The sequence below is a fragment of the Nothoprocta perdicaria genome, unplaced genomic scaffold (genome assembly GCF_003342845.1).
Source record: "Nothoprocta perdicaria isolate Ctin4 unplaced genomic scaffold, notPer1 scaffold_481, whole genome shotgun sequence".
NCBI classification, from domain to species: Eukaryota; Metazoa; Chordata; class Aves; order Tinamiformes; family Tinamidae; genus Nothoprocta; species Nothoprocta perdicaria.
Window position 1 is genome coordinate 122,132 of NW_020455734.1, and position 20,041 is coordinate 142,172.

Genomic DNA, 20,041 nt, shown 5'->3' on the forward strand with positions numbered 1-20,041 from the left:
CCCCTCCATCCCCGACGGCGGGAAACGGCGTCGGCAGCAACGGCAGCAAGGGCAGCGTCTTTATTGCAGCATGCGCACAGACGGAGCTCAGCTGCCGCGCTCCTCAGGCGTGCGCGTGGCTGCCACGGGTCGCTCCCGCAGACCCACATTGCCCCTCGTGGCACCGTCCTTGTCGCGGCTGCCGTTGATGTCGCCATCGCCCTCGTTGGCACCACTGTGGTCACTGTCGTCCTTGTTGTCACAGCTGACGTCGCGGTCGCTGTCGCCGCCAGCCTCGGAGCCGGTGGCGTCGGAGTCGTCGTCGCGCAGGTAGCGGTAGCCRCGCACGCGGTGGCGCGGCCGTGGGATGCGGGGCAGCCGGTGCGCCACGCGCCGCGCCACCTTGCGCTCCATCCAGCCGTAGGCGCCCGTGGCCACGGCCAGTGCCAGCAGCAGCACCGACAGCTTGGCCTGTGCACGGGGCACACACGTGGCAGTGGTGACGGCGGTGGTGACACCCCATGGTGTCCGCAGCCCYATGGGGACCTCCCCGCATTGCCGCCTGAGCTGCTCACCTTCATGGGCAGCTCCTGCCACAGGTATACGCCGAAGATGGCCAGCGCCTGCCACCAGTGGTAGATGGTGAAGATGAAGTCCTGGCGCTCCTTGTCCTCGTAGAGCTCGCCCAGCACAACTGCGGCGGGGACGTGGCCGGTGGGCGCATGCCCCGCTCCGATCCGCTCCACCCCGCCGTGCAGCCCGGCGTCCCGTCACTCACTGCTGATGCCTGTCTTGTTGAGGGCGCTGCCCAGGCCCCAGAGCGCRGCCAGCGCGTGCAGCAGCGGTGCCTGGGTGGGTGTGCGCGGCTCGGGCGCCCAGCAGAAAAGCGTGACGAGCAGGGCACCATGCAGGAGCGCGCCGGCCAGCAGCGGCACGCGGCGCCGCAGCCGCAGCGCGCACAGTGCCAGCGCTGAGCCCGCCGCCGCCGCCGCGCCGTATGTCGCCACCAGCGAYGCCAGCCGCTCCAGCCCCAGCGCGCACACTCCGTAGTTCTGCGCAGGGCACCCGGGTCAGCGCTGTGGGCACCCCCGGGCCCTCCCGCTGCCACCACCGCCACCGCGCGTACCAGGGCGAAGCCGGTGCAGACGAAGAGCACCTCAAAGCCGCTGTAGATGAAGAAGGGGAAGAGGTGGCGCAGGCGGTAGTCCCGCATGTGCTTGAAGGGCAGCTGGAAGATGTTGCCCCAGCCGATGCTGCGCAGGTCGATCTCCTCGGTAGGCCGGTGCGCGGGGCCGCAGAGCAAMAGCACCTGCGGTGGTGGCGCGGAATGAGCGGGGTCCCTGCATCACTGTCACCGCTGCCTGCCCCATCGCGCACCAGCAGCATGGCGGTGAAGGCGGCCGCCATGAGGACACTCTCCACCACGATGAGGCTGGCGCTGCGCGGCAGGCTCTGCAGCACCGTGGTGCTGAGGCCAGCCAGGGTGCCCTTGCTGAGGGTGCCTGCGGGTGGCACGGGTTGCAGCTTGGCATCGCACCATGTGCCATGCACCATGCGCTGCCGCCGCGCGCTCACCACAGTGCGTCACCCCGTCGAGCGTGTGATTGAACTTGTACAGGTAGTCGTTGAGGAAGAAGAGCATGGGCATCTGGGCACCCACGAAGCTCAGCTGCAAGGCATGGGGCACTGTTCAGCGCCGCGCGCCTGACTGGCGCCGACCCCGCCACCTGCACTGCTACTCACGTGGAAGCAGCCGTAGAAGAGGCTCTGGAAGACGACGATGTAGGCGGCGGAGGCGCCGCGTGGTGCGCGCCGCTGTTCCTGCACGTGCTCCTCGCGGTAGTGCGCATACTCGTAGTACTTGTGCGCCATGCTGTGGGACGGAGCGTCAGCATCTGCCCATGCCGCCTGCGCCACCCACCTGGCCCCGCCGCCCACCGTGTCACGTAGGTGCCCATGGAGGCCCAGAAGGGCACGATGGCCACGCCGATGGCTGCGGCCGAGGGCACCAGTGTATAGTAGCGCTCCCAGTAGTTGCTGGAGATGAAGAGGGCGTAGATGCCCGTGGCCAGGAACATGGTCCACTTGATGCCGAAGAACCTGCGAGTGTGAGGAGAGGAGCGAAGTGGTGGGGCCGGGGCCGAGGCCGGGGCCGGCGGGGCCACGCGCTACCTGATGAGCACGGGTGTGTAGAGCAGCGCCACGATGGGGGTGACATTGATGCCCATGAGCACCTTGCGGTCAATATCACCCAGCTCCATGTTGCTGTACTTGACCTCCCGGTAGGTCTCGTCGTAGTGCAGGATGAGCTGCATCTGGAGCAGCCCTGCGGGGACGCGGTGCCCGTGAGCACCCTGCGGTGCCCGTGAGTGGCCCGCGGTGCCGATGCCGGTACCGGTGCCGCCGCACGCACCCAGGTAGACACCATAGGTGAGTGTGGCTGCGGTGCTGGCAGCCAGCACGTTCTTGACGACGCCGAGGCGGCGCCGACGGAAATACTTGCGCTCCTCCTCCTCCTCGTTGTAGTCGCCCACGAGGTCGTCGAGCTGTGAGGCCGCCCGTGAGCGCCGGGCACGGCCGTGGTGCCCGCCCACGGCCCGGCCTCACCTGCGCCGTAGTGCCCGGCTCGACCACCGCCGCYGCCTCCTGCAGGTCCTTCTCCATGGCCGCCTCTGCATGGGGCCTGGTGTCACTGCGGTGCTGGTGACGCCACTTGCGGCCCATGGGACAGGCGGCTGCTGGAGCCAGCCCCTGCACGTGCAGCTCCCGCCCGCATGGGTGCTRCTGCCCCCTGTGCCCCAAACTCCCACCCCAGCACCCATGGGCGCTGCAATGGCCATGTGCACCAAACTTGCAGCACCAGCACCCATGAGTGCTTCACCTCCATGCCCAGGCCCTATGTGCCCCAAACTTGCAGCATCCATGGGTGCTGCAGCCCACTCGTGCCCCATACTCCCACCCCAGCACCTGTGTGTGCTGTAACCCCCTTATGCCCCAAACTCCTACCCCAGCACCCACGGGTACTGCTGCTCCCACGTGCCCTGAACTTGCAGCACCCATGGGTGTTGTAGCCCCTACATGTCCCAAACTCACAGCACAAGCACCCATGGGTGCTCCACCTCCATGCCCAGCCATCACATGCCCCGGACTCGCAGCACCCGTGGGTGCTGTTGCCCCCCAAGCCCCGAACTCACAGCACCAGCACCCGTGGGTGCTGCATCTCCATGTGCATTCCCCACGCGCCGCCAACCTGCAGCACCCACGGGGGCTGCAGCCCCCCCGTGCCCCAAACTCCTACCCAGTACCTCCATGCGCAGCCTCCTCGAGCCCCGAACTCGCCCCCGCCGCGGTCCCGTGTCCCCCCCGCCGCGCGCGCGGCGCCCCCGCACCCCGGGGCGCTGCAGCCGCCGGTGCCGGGACCGTCCCGGACGCCGCTTCCTCCCGCGGGCGGGGCGGGAGGCGGCGCTCTTAAAGGGGCCGCGCGGCCCGCGCGCCCAGCCCGCACCCCGCGCGGCGCTCGGGGCTCCACGCGCAGCCCCGTCCCGCCCAGCCCGGTCCCGCCCAGCCCGGTCCCGCGCACCTCCCGTCCCGCCCAGCCCCGTCCCGCCCAACCCCGTCCCGCGCAGCCCCGTCCCGCGCAGCTCCCGTCCCGCCCAGCCCCGTCCCGCGCAGCCCCGTCCCGCGCAGCTCCCGCCCCGTCCAGCCCCGTCCCGCGCAGCCCCGTCCCGCGCAGCTCCCGCCCTGCGTCCCGCGCAGCGCCCGGCCCCGCTCTCGATCCCGGTCTCGACCCCGGTCCCGGGGGGCCCCGCTCGCCGCCCCGCGCCGCCGCCGGTCCTGAAGGGGCGCCGGGCTCACCCGTGGGCGCTGCGGGCTCGGGGGACAGCGGCCCCTCGGCGCCGTCTCTGTCGCCCTTCCTGCCGCGGCCTCCCACGCTCTCGGTTCCCCTTTTCGGGGGGCGCCCCCCCCGCCGGTGCCCTGGGGGGGCCGGGCGGGGCGGTGTCACTGTCGCCAACGGGCCAGGCCTGTTTGTGGGTGGAGCAGGTGCCGTCCSGCGTGGGTCACGGGGCGATCCGGGCGGGAGCCGGCCCGGCCGGTAGCGGGAGATGCTTGGAGGGGCCGGATGGGCAGGCACAGAGCGGTGCCTGTGGGGCCCCCGGCACTGGCGCCCTGGGGTGGGCGACGGGGCCTGGTGGTGTTGGGCACCACGGAGCCGCTGGGGACAGGCTGCGGGCAGGAAGCTTGGAGATGGGGCAGGGGGGGTCAGCGGGTCGGTGTCCCTATGGCGCCTGCCAAGGGCGCTCTGACATCCCCGTGGGAACAGGTGCCCCTGGGGTGCAGCATGGTGGGCATCCATGAGGCCCCCATGGGTCACTGTACCCCTGGGGTGCAGCATGTTGACAACTGTGAGGACCCCATGGGTCATGGTACCCCTGGGAGCAGCATGAGGGGCATCCATGAGGACCCCATGGGAAAAGGTACCCCTGGGATGCAGCATAGGGAGCATCCACATCCATGAGCTCCCCATGGATCACAGTGCCCCTGGAATGCAGTATGGGGAACATCAATGAGGCCTCTATGGGTCATGGTACCCCTGGGAGCAGCATGAAGGGCATCCATAAGGTCTCCATGGGTCAGGGTACTCTTGGGATGCAGCATGAGGGGCATCCACAAGGCCCCTGTGGGTCACGGTGCCCCTGTAACACAGCATGAAGGGCATCCATGAGGCCCCCATGGGTCATAGTACCCCTAGGAGCAGCATGGGGGGCATCCATAAGGTCTCCATGGGTCAGGGTGCCCCTGGGATGCAGCAGGAGGGACAACTGTGAGGTCCACATGGGTCAGGGCGTCCCTGGGACACAGCATGGGGAGCCTCCATGCGATCCTCATGGGTCAGGTGCCCCTGGGATGCAGCATGGGGAGCATCCTCATCCATGAGGTCCCCATGGGTCAGGGTTCGCTTGAGATGCAGCATAGGCTGCCTCCGTGGGGCACCAGTGGGTCAGGGGTCATGGCAGTGGTTGGGTGGCACTGGGAGCCTCCCAATGTCACGATCCTGTGGGGAAGGCCCCATCCTGTCCCCAACCTCATCCTCATTCCCACCCCAGGGAGGCGGGGCCCCATCCTGCCAGCCCCACAGCATTTAGGGGGCCGCCCTGGGCCTCGGCACCACCACTGCGGCCTCCCGCTCCTCTCGACGCCTCTCAGCCTCCCAGGTAGGTGCCGTGGGGCCAGCGCGGGGCCCTACCCTCGGGCACCACCGTGTTGGCGCTGCCCGGATCAGGGCYGTCTCCATCCATGGGGCAGAAGTGGTGCTGGCTCCTCCACGCCAGGGGCCCCACAATGGCTCGACCACATGGGGGGACCCCAGGGTGTCCCATAGCCGCCCTGGGCTGCGCTGGTTGTGGGGGGAGCGGGCAGGGGTGCCTGAGCCTGCCCGGAGCCCATGGGAAATGCCGGGAATCCCAAGAATCCTGCGGCAGGCGCAGCGSGGCTGACTCACTGAAGCACCAAGCCGCCCTGGCAGGTGCTGCCGGCTGCCTGGGGCGCTGGGACAGCTGCTCCGGAGCCTTCCCGTGTGGAGAGGTCCCGCTCCAGCTGCTTCCCGGCCCGCCCGGTGCGCGCCGGCACCACCAACCCCTCCCGGCCGCCCGGCTCCTTGGAGGAGTGACATGGGGCCCACCTCAGCCCAGCCTCCCTGCAGGGCTCCGTGCAGCCTCCATGGACGTCAGCAGCCCCTTCCCGCAGTTCGGCTGGCAGCAGCCCCCGCAGCGGCACCACAGCGGGCAGCAGCTCTGCGAGCAGCGGCACGGCGGGCAGCAGCAGCATCAAGGTAGGCAGCAGCATCATGGTGAGCAGCAGCATCAAGGTGGGCAGCACGATGGGCAGCATCAAGGTGGGCAGCATCAAGGCGGGCAGCAGCAGCAAGGTGGGCAGCACCACAACGAGCAGCATCCCGGCGGTGCCCACGGCACGTCCGGCGGCGCCACCAAAGGACCCGCACACGGTGGCAGTGGCCAGCAGGGCAGCACGGATGGTGGCACCGCAAGGTGAGAGCCCAAGGGCTGGGACTCCAGGGAGCGGAGGGAGTCGGGGGGCCTGTGGTGGTGGTGGAGGAGAGGGGGCAGAGGGCCAGCGCCATCCCCACAATGGTGTCATTGGTCATGGGGGAGGCTGGGATGCATTTTGGGGAGCCAGGGATCATCTGGGGGAGGAGGCTCTGCTGGGAATCACGGGGAGTTGAGGGCACCAGGGGCTCCTGTTGCCCTTGCTGGCGGCCTAGGGAGGACCTGGGTGTCCAGACTCCCTGTCCTCCCTCACGGAGCTCCTCAAGCTCCAGTCTGGTCACAGGACCAGACATGGACCATCATGGGAGAGGGGTCGGGGTGACACAGAGCTCCCCTGCCCTGTGACCCTGTGTGCTGGGGCTGGGACGGGGCAGGGAGCCAGGGCTCCATGTGACACCCGCATCCCSCAGYGGGAACCCCTACRCGGGGCTGGTGAGCCGGCTGCGGGCAGCRTGGCTCACAGGCAAGACGCGRCCCATGGAGTATCGTGTGGCCCAGCTGGAGGCCCTGGGCCGCTTCCTGGATGAGAAGAAGCAGGACATCCTGGAGGCCACCTCCTTGGACATGAGCAAGGTACGGGGCCGGGGGAAGGCGCAGGGTGCCCTCCGCAGGCTGCAGCATCTGGATCCTGCATCTGGCCGGGCACAGCACGACATGCGGGCTCCTGCATCGCTCTTCATGGGGTGTCCTGCCAGGCCCTGGCAGCCAGGAGSCTCCCCACAGCCCTGTCTCACTGCAGTGGGTTGCCCAGACAAGTAGGGTGCAAGGGGGCTCCAGAGCTGTTGTGCGGCACCTCCAGGTGCTCTGGTTCCTGCAGGGAGGTGGGAAGCGTCTCCCAGCCAACACTGGGTGCGAGGCTTCTCCTCCAGCCCCATCCTGGCTGCACTGAGCTCTTTTCCTGAGTGTTACAGCACCCGGAGGCCTCCAGGATGGTGCCCCTCAAGCAAGGGGAGCATTTGCGCCTTTGSCAGGCTCGGCAGTTTCTGCTCAGCTCTGCTCCATTCGGGCACAACAGGGTGTTCCTCCTTCTTCCTAATCATAGGTATCTGCTCCCGGTTAGGCTGGTGACAGCAATAGCTCCTAGGGGATTTTGGTGCCTTTTGGTTCTTGCCAGGGCCAACACTCAGTGATGACACATGATAGATGCTGGTACCCAACAGTGGTGGCACTTAGAGGATCTGTGTCCGTGGGTGTATCASTGCATGGACCCTGCCCTCAAACACATGTCTCACCATTCCATAATCTCCCAGGGYTTGTAATTGCCTTGTTTGTTTGACGTGAGAACCTTCTGCTTCAGCAAGAGCTTGATAGGCATCAGCACTGGAAGTGCCTTGTTTGTGATTCCTAATTGCATGTCATTAGGAGCTGGTTTGCCTGTAATGTGCTTGTTATGCAGTCAGGCCTTCATAGTTAGATGGACAATTCATCTGGTCTTACGTATCAGAGGTGGGTTCCTCAGCCCCAGGGTGTTGGTTTCTCTCCGCTGATGATGGAAAGAGCCTGGATGACCTCAGACCCACCTCAGTCCCACCTTCCAGCCTTCCCATCGAAACCTCATCTTTGCTTCCTCCTCCTAACAAAACGCAGCCATCAGCCCGGGCTTAGAAAACTGCCGATTCCTTCATCAGAGAGCCAAGGGGCTGGCTCAGCACCCGTGTCTATCGTGGGGATAGGATGTGTCCTCCTGAGCGYTGAGCACCCAAAGCTTCAGGCCCAGCTGCTTTAAGTGTGTTTCACCATGGCTATTGCATCAGTGCCAAGGAGCAGCCACATGCAGGAAATACCTCCAGCTCCTGGAGCCAGCCAGCACATCGAYTCCCAGTAATGGTCAGTGGAGTCACTGCATCTCCGGCCAGTTCAGCCCCATGGAATCTGACGTGTCTATTTAATTCACTTATTGGGATGTCTTACCCCATGTGCCTTTCCCAGCCCTCAGGTGTTCCAGAGGCTTGGAAGATTCCCTGCCCAGCTCTCCCCTGACCAACACCTGAGATGCTGCTCCTCGTTCTATGTCTCCACCACCAGGATAACCTCAGGCTTCCCGCATAGGCAGACGCGAGTTCGGCAGATGCCCCAGCCCCGCAACATAGCCGCACATCCCCCCATCCCCAGCCAAGGGGGCAGAGCCGGTGCCTCGCTTGGGGCTYGCTCAGGTTGAAGCACCCAGGTGGCTGCATCTGACTCAGCTCTTTGTAGCCCTCTCTTCCCTGGTGCTCTAGTGGTGGTGCTCGCTCCCCTCTGCGCTCTGTCATCAGATGAGCTTGACAAGTGATTCAGCTATGATTATTTCTCAGCCTAAATACTCATTTTCCTAACATTTCAGGRCCTGTTATATTCCCCGGACCTTCATCTCAGGGATGGTGGTTGATAACAGCCAGTGGGGCCCCTTTGGGGGCAGAGAAGAAGAGCGTGGATAGGTCTCCTGGGGATGGGGTAGAAGGAGGGCCTGGTGTCAGGAGTAATGCTTGTGGTGCTGTGTCTCCAGCCGTCCTTCGAGGCCTATTTCTCTGAGGTCCTCCTCTGCAAAAACGAGCTCAATGACACCCTCAACAACTTGTCCTGCTGGATGAAGGATGAGCATGTGGAGAAGAACCTGGTAAGGAGATGGAAAATTGCAAGTGGAGGGGAGCACTGTGTCTGCTTGGTGCGAAGCAGGGCTGGGGGTGGTTGGACGGTGCTGAGGTTGTGGCCCTGCTCGCAGGTAACGCAGCTGGACTCAGCCTTCATCCGCAAGGACCCCTACGGGGTGGTGCTCATCATCGCGCCCTGGAATTACCCCATCCACCTCCTCCTGGTGCCCCTCATCGGGGCCATCGCGGCGGGTGAGTTCAGGCTGTGCCAGAGCCAAAGCTGCCCTCTGGACCAGCGGGTCCAGCCCATGGGGTGGCAGTGCCCGGGGCACTGACTGGCGGTGTGTCGCTGTTCTCATGTCCTGCCCGTCTCCCCACCAGGGAACTGTGTCATCATCAAACCCTCGGAGACCACCAAGAACACTGAGAAACTCGTGGCCGAAGCGCTGCCCTGCTACCTKGACAAGGTATAAGATGTCCCCTGCGCTCGTCCTTGCCCCTGCCCCGTGGCCAGGGCGTTCCCCAGCCCTTCACATTGAGCTGTGCCCTATGTGTGCCAGGCACTGTGCCTGCCTAGTGCACCCTGGCACTGAAGCTGCTCCCTGTTCCGAGGTGGCTCCCACGTTAACGTCCTCCACCCTCAGCCCATGTCCCCATGCCTGGCGCTCCTGGGTGCTTTGTGTGGGGATGGGGGTAGAGTGGGGCAGGCCGGTAGATGCTCACAGAGGGGCTGGGACCCTTCCTCTCGTGCTACAGGACTGCTACGCCGTGGTGACCGCTGGTGTGGAGGAGACCACAAAGCTGCTGGAGAACAAGTTTGACTACATCTTCTTCACCGGTACGTCCCGAGGGCTAGAGCTGATCCCTGCATGACTGCAGCTTCCATGTGCAAATTGGGAAAGGATTCCCACCAGCCAGCTTGGTCACCCTCCCCTTCAAAGAGGGAGGGTAGCAACTTGTCCACAAGGACAAGGTGCCCTCCCTGGTGGGCCTTGATGTGTGTCCCACTGGGCTTGGCCACCCTGTAGTCCAGGGCCCAGGGCTGTGGGGTGGCATCTGCTGTAGCCTGTCCCTCCCTGCCCTCAGGCAGCCCCACCGTGGGCAGGATCATCATGACAGCCGCTGCCAAGCACCTGACCCCGGTGACGCTGGAGCTGGGGGGCAAGAACCCCTGCTACGTGTCTGACAACTGCGAGGTGCACAACGTGGCCAGGCGTGTGGCCTGGGGGCGCTTCTTCAACGCGGGACAGACCTGCATAGCACCCGACTACATCCTGTGCAGCGTGGAAATGCAGGATAAGCTCATGCCTGCTCTGCGYGAGGCCATTACGGAGTTCTACGGCCCCAATCCCAAGGAGTCGCCCGACTTTGCCCGCATCGTGGGCGACAAGCAGTTCCGTCGCATCCAGGCTCTGCTGGGCAGTGGGCGCGTGGCCATCGGAGGGCAGACGGATGAGCAGGAGCGCTACATTGGTGAGGGGATACAGGGATGTGGGTTGGCTTGTGGGCACAGGGACATGTGATGTGGAAACAGGCACGGTGTGAGTCACAACCACCGGGGAGTTTCTGCATCAACCTCTAGTCTCAGGGACAACATGGACATCTAGAAAATGAAGCTTATGGAGAGATGTATAAGACCTTTTGTTGGAAAAATGAATTTGCAAAGCAGCAGTTTGCTGGCATGGCCTGGGCACATGAGACCACCCATTTCTGGGCACTGTCATCATCTCTTTCTGCAGCTCCCACAGTGCTGGCAGATGTGAAGGCATCTGATCCCGCCATGCAAGAAGAGATCTTTGGGCCCATCCTGCCCATTGTTGTCGTGGCCAACATGGATGAAGCCATTGACTTCATCAACGCCCGACCGCGGCCGCTGGCCCTCTATGTCTTCTCCTGCGATAACAAGGTGTGGTGCTTGCATCAAAAAAGGGGGCAAGGCAAGTGGGGCTGTGGGGCTAGAACTCATGCGGCTGGTAAACCAGGGCATGCTCTTAAGCTGCTTTTGAACTTAGCACCTCCAGGCCCACAGGGGCTCGTGGTGGAGCTAAGTGATTTYGGGCACACGCTGCCTTTGATGTGTTCGGCCATGCTGGTGCTCCAGGGATTTTGGCTAGAGCAGAAAGTCCTGAGCGTGGGTGAAGAACTGAAGCTTGAGCTGAAGGGACAAGGGCTGAGTGACACGTCTGCCCTCTCTGCTTCCCTCCCAGGTGGTGAAGGAGGTGCTGGAGCGGACAAGCAGCGGTGGCTTCTGTGGAAATGACACCCTGATGCACGTGACGTTGACCTCGCTGCCCTTTGGTGGCATTGGTAGGTCCAAATGCCCCAGCCCTGCTTGGCCTTGGCCGAGTGTGAGGCAGGTGTGACCAGCCCAACAACCGTGTGTCTGACTCACGCAGGCCATGGTGGGACTGGGTCTCCAAGGGATGGGACCCCTGAGATCCTCAGCTCCAGGGCACTCAGTGAAACCTGCCTATGCCTAGATAAATATCTCCAGGGAAATACATTTTGTACTGCTAAGCCCTTAGAAGAGCTTGCAAACCTCTTGAAAATCAGTTTGTGGTAACTTGGAGAGAGCCCGGCCATCAGCAAGGAGTTGTTTGCCTTATATGATCATAAGAGTTGTGAAATGCTGGGTCTGTCTAGCTCCAGACTCTGCTTGTAGCCTTTCTCTCAACTCAGTGTCCAAGGAAGAGCATGGGAATACAGAAAGCCACTACCAGTGCTTTCTCAGAGCATTTCCCCAGTCCCCCAGACACTTCAAGATATTCTCCCAGTCCTTGGATCTCAGTGTAGATTATCTAAGGTTTAAGCTCAACATGAAGCAGTAGCACTTTTCACTGGAGAAAGCACAGAGCCAAGTAAGGCAAGTGGATAAACTGAACGTAAATGACCTGCGGATCCTGGTAGGTTCATTGCCTACAGAAATACAGTGTTAGGAGGGACTCGGGTAAGTTCGGATGACCACAGTGGCTAACCTAGAGCTAGCTGAGATGAACCGTCTCCGGCGTATGAACACGCAAAAGAATGGGATATTCAGAGACTTCACAAAGGACAGACTTGGAGAGAACCATTAAAATAACCAACCGGTTTGACTAGCCAGTAAAAGCTGAATACTTTATTGAAAACTAAAATCAGTGCCCTGTCCAAGTGATACACATGGGGAGGCAACTTCCCTGTTGACAGATGATTCAGACATAAATGATGGCTGTGGCAGCAAAGCCAGGTGAATTCCCTGGTTAACTATGAATTAGGGAACAAGTTTTGGTAGTTTTCRTATCTTAGCTTTCTTTTATGGAAATGATTCTCAAAAACTGTCTCATAGCATCAGGTAGAGTAGTTTTCTATCAACCTGATAAGGTGACAAATATGAAGTCACTAGGCCAAGACGGCTTTCAGCAGATGCTACAGTAACTTAGATATGAAGTCACTGAGCTATTAAGCGTGATGTGCAACCTCAGGCTTAACCCAGCCACAGGAATCAGAGGAATCGGTGTTGCCGATGTGATTCCGGATCTYAGGAGTAGCAGGGCACTACCCGGTTCTGTGAGGTGCCACCGAAGCCACCTTGTTGTGTGCCAGTTTCTGCTGTGCGTGGACRCAGAGCTCAGGCCTTGCTCGGGAGAGCTGCTCTCCATGCGTGATGGGCCCGCAGTCGGTGCCAAGAGCACGGACGTGTTTTTGAGGTTGTTTCTGCGCTAGGGAAGTGGAAGAGCTCAGTGTGGCTCATGCTCTGCGAGCCTCCCATGCCACRGTAACTCGATGCTGCTCCCCACTCCAACACTACGCCTGTCAGCTCCTCCCCTGTCACCAGTGTCACCCATCAGCATGAGTGTTTACACCAGGAAGGCCCGTAACACATTTTCCCTGCGTTTACTGTGCTGGAGTGGGCATGAGCAGAGAGCTGTGCTGTGTGTTGCAGGGAACAGTGGCCTGGGGAAATACCACGGCAAGTTCACCTTCGACACCTTCACCCACCACCGCAGCTGCCTGCACCGCAACATGGGCCTGGAGGCCATCAACTGCCCGCGCTACCCGCCCTACAATCAGCAGAAGCTGGGGCTGTTGACGGCTGCCTTCGAGATCAAGCGCAGGGGCATGTGCACCCTGCTCTGAGCGCTGCTGAGCGCTGCCCACGGCCACCACAGGCTGCTTGGCCTGGGGGAAGACCTCCCGGCCTGGCCTCCATATGGGCCCCAGGAACACTGTTGCTTTCTCCAGGACGCTGGCCTGCTCCTCCTGTCCCTGCAGCAGCCCCCGGTTCCCTTGCCATGTCCTTTGGYTCGTTGCCATCCCATGCGTAGGACAGTGGGGACAGACATTTACGTCCAGCCAGCCCCATTTGCTTGCTCCTCCCCATGACAAATGGTCTATGCCTCTGCCCTGGACCATTTGCCATGATGGACAGATCTGAAACAACACATATTTTGTTGGGAATGTCCTGATTTCCTGCTTTCTTGCCCTACATTTCTCCTCCCGGTAGAGAAATACTCTCCTCACTGCTCAGGACCAACACTTAGCTCCATTTCTCCAGCATGACAACCTTCTTCTTCCAGGTGGACCTTGCTCTCCCTGCTTTCAGTGTCAGCTGCCGCTTTTACCTCTGTGCAACCTTTAGTAAAGACTTTGCATTGAGCTCTGCTGTCCGGCCTCATCCTGCGCCGCCTTTGCCCTGCCCTTTGCTGCCCACCCAGGTCCCTCCAGGATGGGAGTGTGGAGCACAGAGAGGTGCCGGGGGCAGCTGACGGGGTCTCCAGTGGGCCATGTTGCCCGTGCGTGTCTGCCATCCCGGTGGTTTGGCTTGCGGCGGTGCGGGGGCAGGGGGGAGTGGGGTGGGGGGCGCCAAGCCAGCGCTGACTCAGCATCCATGGGGAAGAGGCTCCCAGGGGAGCAGGAAGCTGGCGGTGCCTCCCGCAGCCCGCCCCATCCCACAGCGCCCGGGAAGCCTGGGCGCCCACAGGCGCACTCGGCACTTCTCCGTGGGTCCTGAACCAAGCCGGCTGTGTCACTCCAAGTGGGCCAAGCAGCCAGCCTCTCACTGAGCACCAGGCAGCGGCAGTTTCGGGACAGCCGCCCCGGCCTCACCTGCCCCCTGCCGCCCCATGGAGGCCAGCAGCCCCCTGGGCTCCAGCAAGAGCCACCCCGCAGGCAGTSGGGCCAGCAAAGCGCCGGGGGCTGATGGAGGCAGCAGCAACGGGGGCACGGCCAGCAATGCCATGAGGTGAGAGCAGAGGGCACGAAGGGAGGTGAGGCAGGCGGACACGAGTGGTTCTTTCTCATGGCTGGATGCCCTGCCTTGTCCCAGGGCTCTTGGGTTCCAGTGTGGTCCCGGGGCAGGGATGAGGGGACACAYGGGGCCGAGACAGGGCAGGGAGCCAGGGCTCTGTGTGACACCTGCATCCCGCAGCGGGAACCCCTACGCGGGGCTGGTGAGCGGCCTGCGGGCAGCATGGCTCACAGGCAAGACGCGGCCCGTGGAGTTTCGCGTGGCCCAGCTGGAGGCCCTGGGCCGTTTCCTGGACGAGAAGAAGCAGGACCTCCTAGACGCCCTGGCCTCCGACATGCACGAGGTGAGGGGCTGCGTGGAGGCATGGGTGGGCACGGGGGTGCCCTTGTTGGGCCTTCCCCTTTTTGGGGTCTTGCATCTTGGCGGATGACAGTGCTGGGCATGGCAGGGAAGAGATTTGGAGTCTGTGTCCCCTCCCAGCCAGGGTCCTGAATCCTGCTGGGTGCCAGCACAGGGCGTGGGRCACAGGGGACCCCATCAGAGTGGGTCTCTTGCCCTAGCCTTGGTGCCCGTGGGGGTGAGTGGAGTCGGATGAGGCAGTGCGGAGACGGGACAGGGTTGTGTGTGGAGCACGTCCCAGCCCACCTCACCAAGAGCTCCTCCCTGTCTCCGGTGAGGGCAGCCCACCCCTCAGTGCTACATGAGCCTGTCTGGCTTGGCCCATCAGACCTTCCCTGCCCTCCACCACCGACCTTTCGCCATCTCTCACCCACAAAGCCCAGGATGGACCTGACACCAGGGCTCCCCTCAGTGCCAGCCAGTCCCAGTGCCTTGGTCCATGAGGGGCTGGGACAGGCATCCAGATACCCTGGCCTTCTCCCCGCCTCCCAAACTTCTCAGCTCTTCTCTGGCCACGTGAGTCTTTGAGGAGCGCAAATTCTTGCCAATCTCTTTGTCTGCTCCCCATCTTGGGCCTTATGTTGAATATTGTCCGTTCTCTTTTCTCCATGGTTACACAGGGCTGAAGTCTCCTAGCCTGGCTCTGCCTCGTCTTGATTGTGTCCCTGCCTCTTTGCTCCCTTTATCACACTTATGTCAGGGTCCCTAAAGAAAAAGCCAAGTCAGACCCATCCCATGCATCCCGTTCTTAAAAAACTCAAGCCTCCCAAGCTCAATATTTTCCCCTTTTGGAACATCTTGTTCTACCACAGGCAGGTCTTTATGCATTCTATGGGGCTCATAACAACCTTTTGTTCTCCTTCTTAGTTGCAATTTCCCTTTTGAGAAGCTCTCAGTCTTTTATACAGTAATGACAGGACACTGCCCACGCCAGGAGCAGCTTTGAGCTGGTCCCRGACAGACGTTCCCTGGGCACGCGTCCTCAAGGCAGCCCTGTGGGATTTACCTAACAGTGCATGTGTGTGTGGGAATGCTCYTAGGCAACCTTTAAGGAATATCTGGCTCCTGCTTCTTCTGARGAGCCACGAGTAGTGGGGCTGAGAAAGCTAGCAGCTAAAGCTTGCTGATGGGATTCTCCACTTCTCCACCCTCTGGTAAGAAAATAACGCCACCACTGAAACCCTTTTCAGGAACCCAAGCAGGAACGCTTTAGTGGACATGGTCTTCTGTCCATCTGCCCATACCGAATCCAGGCTGTCAGCACCTTGCTCGGGGTTATGGCCCAAAGCACCAGCAATAGTTGTATCTCAGCCCACGTTCCCCAGCTTACATATGAATGTAAAGCCGGTGTATGGAGTGAGATCAAAGGCCTGTCAGGATGCTTACAAACAGGGCAAATATTTACGATACTTTCAGATAGTCTCCCAGCCCCTCACAATTTATGTCTTAAAAACTTCTTGAGCCAGACATGGTTTCTATACTTTAAATACCAAGAGCCTGGGTCATGGATTCCTCTTCCATGACCTTATCCAAGTCTTCCCTTGAACCCATGCAGACTTTTACCACCTGCAGTGAGCTGAGCAAAGTGCTATTGAGGCACAACTTACCCACACATCCTGTGAAGAAGTGCTTCTTTTGGCTTGCTTCAAGCATGCTCCCTTCATTCCCTACTCACCACCTCTTCTGTGGGAAAATCCAGGGTGCAATAAATGGCTACTGCTTCTCTGTGGGCCATGAGGATTTGTTTTTCCGGATTGTTTTTTTCCCAAGAGTACTTTCCATGGTGAGAAGTGCCTGCACACTCAAGACTAAGTGCATGGTTTACTGATGAGACCTTCCTGCAGAGTCCCCATTCTGCTTCTTGTTCAACTGCGTTACCTTGTTCACCTTGTTCTTATTCACCTTCTGCTGGGGTCAGGAGTGTCTCTGGGTTCCTGCACCCTCCTTTTTCCATTTCTTTAAATGATGTCCCAGACAGGGCCTTTTCCGGCCTTCTGGACTCTCTCCCACCCCTGTTTTCCAGAGATAAGGGTGAGAGGTTTTGAGCCTGCTTCACATAGTTTCCTGCATCCCTAGGATGAAACCTCCCCCCCATCCCAGGTCTTGCTAATCTGAAGACCTGTGGCTTCTCTAAATATCCACCGTCCTGTTCCTCTTTTCAGCAGGCTGGTATTTATTGATAGTGCCAGCTGTGCTTAGTCAGGCAGCTGCAGTTCCCCTTTTTAACAAGCTCGGATCCTCAAAAAAACCCCCAGTGTCGCCCCCTGCTCCTGTTACCTTTCTCCCTCTCCCCTGGTCCCATCACCTGTCTCCCTCTCTTTTAAGTCCTGCTCTCCCCAGCTTCCCACTTTCCCCTAGGAAAGCGCTGGCAGCGCCGTCTCGGAGCTGGCACTATTCCCATGCYGGTGACACCTGCGATAGGAATTTCAAGGCCAAGGTGATTGCAGGAAGAGTGAGGGCACTTGTCCCACATCCCTGCAGCGCCATATAGCTCAGGACTGGGAGCAGCAAGCATGTTAACCACGGTGTGGTCAGGTTATGTGAGGGGTTTGGGTCCCTGAATCGTGTGGAAGGTGGGGGGAAGCCCAGGAAGATGCAGGGTTATGGAAGCATCGTCCCTGTGCTCCGTCTCACACGGAGAGCTCCGTGTCCCCAGCCGTCCTTTGAAGCGGAGTACAGCAACATCGTCCTGTGCAAGAATGAGCTCAACGACACCCTTAACAAGCTGGACACTTGGATGAAGGATGAGCACGTGGAAAAGAACCTGGTAAGGRGAAAGAGGAAGAGGAGAAGCGGGGAAAGGGTGCACCCTTGGGAGGCTGCACGGTGTGGGATGGAGGGGTTGTGTGCAGCAAGAGCAACACTGGGAGGCAACAGCTGTGCTGCTCTGGACCTGTCCTGCAAGCAGCCTTGCTGATGTTCACTTGATGATGGCTTTTCTCGCAGGTGACTCAGCTGGACTCAGCCTTCATCCGCAAGGATCCCTACGGGGTGGTGCTTGTCATCCCGCCCTGGCACTGCCCAATCCTGCCAGCCCTTGTGCCCCTCATCGGGGCTATCGCGGCGGGTGAGTTTGGGCTGTGCCAGAGCCAAAGCYGCCCTCTGGACCAGYGGGTCCAGCCCATGAGGTGGCAGTGCCCGGGGCACTGACTGTTGGGGTGTCGCTGCTCTCACATCCTGCCTGTCTCCCCACCAGGCAACTGTGTCATTCTCAAACCCTCRGAGGCCACCGAAAACATCAGGACACTCATGGCCGAAGTGCTGCCCTCCTACCTGGACCAGGTAGAAGCTCCCCATGCTTGCCCCTGTCCTGAGGCCAGGGCACTCCCCGGTCCCGTGTGCAGAGCTGTGTCCTGTGCACGCCAGGCCCCGTGCCTGCCCCACATGCACCCACAGCAGAGCTGCTCCCTGTTCTCAAGTGCTCCTTCCAGCAAATGGGGCGCTGAACTAGCGCTAGGCGCCTTGCCCGCTGCACAGCTGGCTGTTCYGCACACTCAGCCCCTGTTCACAGCCCCTAATCCGTGCCCAGCGCTCCTGGGTGCTCTGTGTGGGGATGGGGCAGAGAGGGCCAGGCTGGTAGATGCTCACAGAGGGGCTGGGACCCTTCCTCTTGTGCTGCAGGACTGCTATGCCGTGGTGAGCACTGATGAGGAGGGGACCATCAAACTGCTGGAAAACAAATTTGACTACATCTTCTTCACCGGTATGTCCCCATGGTGGGGTCTGATGTGTGTCCCACGGGGCCTGGCCGCGGGGGCTGTTCTGACATGCCTCTCCTGCTCTCAGGCTCTCCTGCCATGGGTAGGACGGTCATGACAGCCGCTGCCAAGCACTTGACCCCAGTGACGCTGGAGCTGGGGGGCAAGAACCCCTGCTACGTGTCTGACGACTGTGAGGTGCACATCGTTGCCAGGCGTGTGGCCTGGGGGCGCTTCTTCCATGCAGGGCAGACGTGCGTGGCACCCGACTACGTCCTGTGCAGCGCCGAGATGCAGGAGAAGCTGCTGCCCGCCCTGCGCGAGGCCATCACCGAGTTCTACGGCCCCGACCCCAAGGTGTCGCCCGACTTTGCCCGCATYGTGGAGGACAAGCAGTTCCATCGCATCCAGGCGCTGCTGAGCAGTGGACGTGCGGCCATCGGGGGGCAGGTGGACCAGCAGGAGCGCTACATCGGTGAGGACATCACAGCTGGAACTTCATACAGATGTGCTCATTCTTGGGAATGCCCTGTGGTTTTTGGAGAGGAGCTCACAACCACAAGGAAGGTGCCAGACACAGGAGATTCATAGGGAGGGTTTGCACAGGGATCCTTACAGGGAAAGAGGGCAAACTGGGAGGGTGGTAGGGCCTCTTGTCTTAGAGAAATCACCTGACAGATCAGGGCAAGAGGATCAGGTGGGGTGATATCTCCCATCTCTGGGTATGGGTGATGAATTCCAGTTTCCTCTTTTTTTTTTTTTTTTTTCCCTTTTTTTCTTTTTTTCTTTTCCAGCTCCCACGGTGCTGGTGGATGTGGAACCCTCTGATCCCATCATGCAAGACATCATCCTGGGGCCCATCTTGCCCATCATCACAGTAAGAAGCGTGGATGAAGCCATTGATTTTATCAATGCCCGTGAGCGGCCCCTGGTTGTCTATGTCTTCTCCTCGGATAAGAAGGTGGGTGTTCAGGCTGGAAGATGGATGAAGCACAATAGGGCTGCAAAACTCGCTCCTATCTGGCTGATAACCATGACCATGGCCTGAACTTGTGTCTGGCACCAGCTGTTCCTCCTTCTCTCGACAGAGTAAGGACTAGTAAGGCTGCACAGCCACACACAGGTGGGAATTCCCATATGGCCATGAGTGCTGAGCAGGCCTCCAAAGCCGTGGGATGTGCAAGTGTTCCTTGGACCAGGGAAGAGCCTGAGCTGAACTCGGGACACCTTTAACTGAGTTTTGGATGTTATCGGTAGGATCGCATGAACTCAGGCTGACTTCAGCCTGTGATGGGTTGCTCGTTTGGGACTGAGATAGGACAGTGCCTGCTGGCCAAGAGAAGAGAGCTCCCAGGGGCTGCTCTGGGCACCCATGGGCTGCTGCTGGAGTTGCCTGGTGTCTGGCAAGCGCTGTCAGTGGTGAGAGAGCTTCACTGRCCTCAGGTGTGTTCAGCCATGCTGGTACCCCAGGGGTTTTGGTTAGACCAGAAAGTCCTGAGCGTGGGTGAAGAACTGAAGCTTGAGCTKAAGGGACAAGGGCTGAGTGACACGTCTGCCCTCTCTGCTTCCCTCCCAGGTGGTGAAGGAGGTGCTGGAGCGGACAAGCAGTGGCGGCTTCTGTGGAAATGACACCCTGATGCACATGACGCTGACCTCGCTGCCCTTTGGTGGTATTGGTAGGTCCAAACGCCCCAGCCCTGCTTGGCCTTGGCCGAGTGTGAGGCAGGTGTGACCAGCCCAACAACCATGAGTCTGAGTCACGCAGGCCATGGTGGGACAGGGTCTCCACAGGATGGAACATCCATGCCTGCGTGTCTCTTCTACTCAAAACACCTTGGGATCAGTGACAAATTCTCATTTGCATCTTTCCCAAGTCTTTCCCAAGTCTTCAGGGGCCTCYTCAGTGGCCCATCTCCCCAGTGAAAACCCATCATTATTTCCTGGTCACAGCTGGCTGGATTGCGGCCACAGCTGGGCAGGGACCCAGGGCAGAACCCACTTGCCTCCACGGGAGATGGGTACATTGCAAAGAGCCATCCGCGTCCCACCTCGCTGTGTGGAACCACTCTTCAGTGCAGGACAGATGGATGGGCAATGCAGGGCTGG

General features: G+C 60.8%; 3 protein-coding genes across 3 annotated transcripts; 2 read left to right on the plus strand and 1 right to left on the minus strand.

Annotated features, from left to right (window-relative positions):
• Window positions 1–61: 61 nt before the first annotated feature.
• On the minus strand, window positions 62–2,196 carry UNC93B1 (unc-93 homolog B1, TLR signaling regulator). The gene is made up of 9 exons (XM_026047203.1): window positions 2,152–2,196; window positions 1,918–2,063; window positions 1,723–1,852; window positions 1,555–1,648; window positions 1,357–1,481; window positions 1,106–1,288; window positions 758–1,031; window positions 555–673; window positions 62–450 (listed from the first exon to the last, which is right to left on the minus strand). The coding sequence occupies exons 2-9, from the start codon at window positions 2,055–2,057 to the stop codon at window positions 88–90; spliced, it is 1,428 nt and encodes a 475-aa protein (XP_025902988.1). The 5' UTR covers window positions 2,058–2,063; window positions 2,152–2,196; the 3' UTR covers window positions 62–87.
• A 3,501-nt stretch (window positions 2,197–5,697) lies between these two features.
• On the plus strand, window positions 5,698–12,971 carry LOC112954045 (aldehyde dehydrogenase family 3 member B1-like). Its single transcript, XM_026047187.1, has 10 exons — window positions 5,698–6,026; window positions 6,455–6,617; window positions 8,530–8,640; window positions 8,746–8,866; window positions 8,996–9,081; window positions 9,371–9,452; window positions 9,701–10,087; window positions 10,354–10,520; window positions 10,822–10,921; window positions 12,534–12,971. Exons 1-10 carry the CDS (start codon window positions 5,698–5,700, stop codon window positions 12,725–12,727), a joined length of 1,740 nt encoding a protein of 579 aa, XP_025902972.1. The 3' UTR covers window positions 12,728–12,971.
• Window positions 12,972–13,713: 742 nt separating this feature from the next.
• LOC112954046 (aldehyde dehydrogenase family 3 member B1-like) lies at window positions 13,714–19,051 on the plus strand. The gene is made up of 8 exons (XM_026047188.1): window positions 13,714–13,832; window positions 14,019–14,181; window positions 16,894–17,004; window positions 17,184–17,304; window positions 17,434–17,519; window positions 17,859–17,940; window positions 18,024–18,410; window positions 18,730–19,051. The coding sequence occupies exons 1-8, from the start codon at window positions 13,714–13,716 to the stop codon at window positions 18,981–18,983; spliced, it is 1,323 nt and encodes a 440-aa protein (XP_025902973.1). The 3' UTR covers window positions 18,984–19,051.
• The last annotated feature ends 990 nt before the right edge of the window (window positions 19,052–20,041 follow it).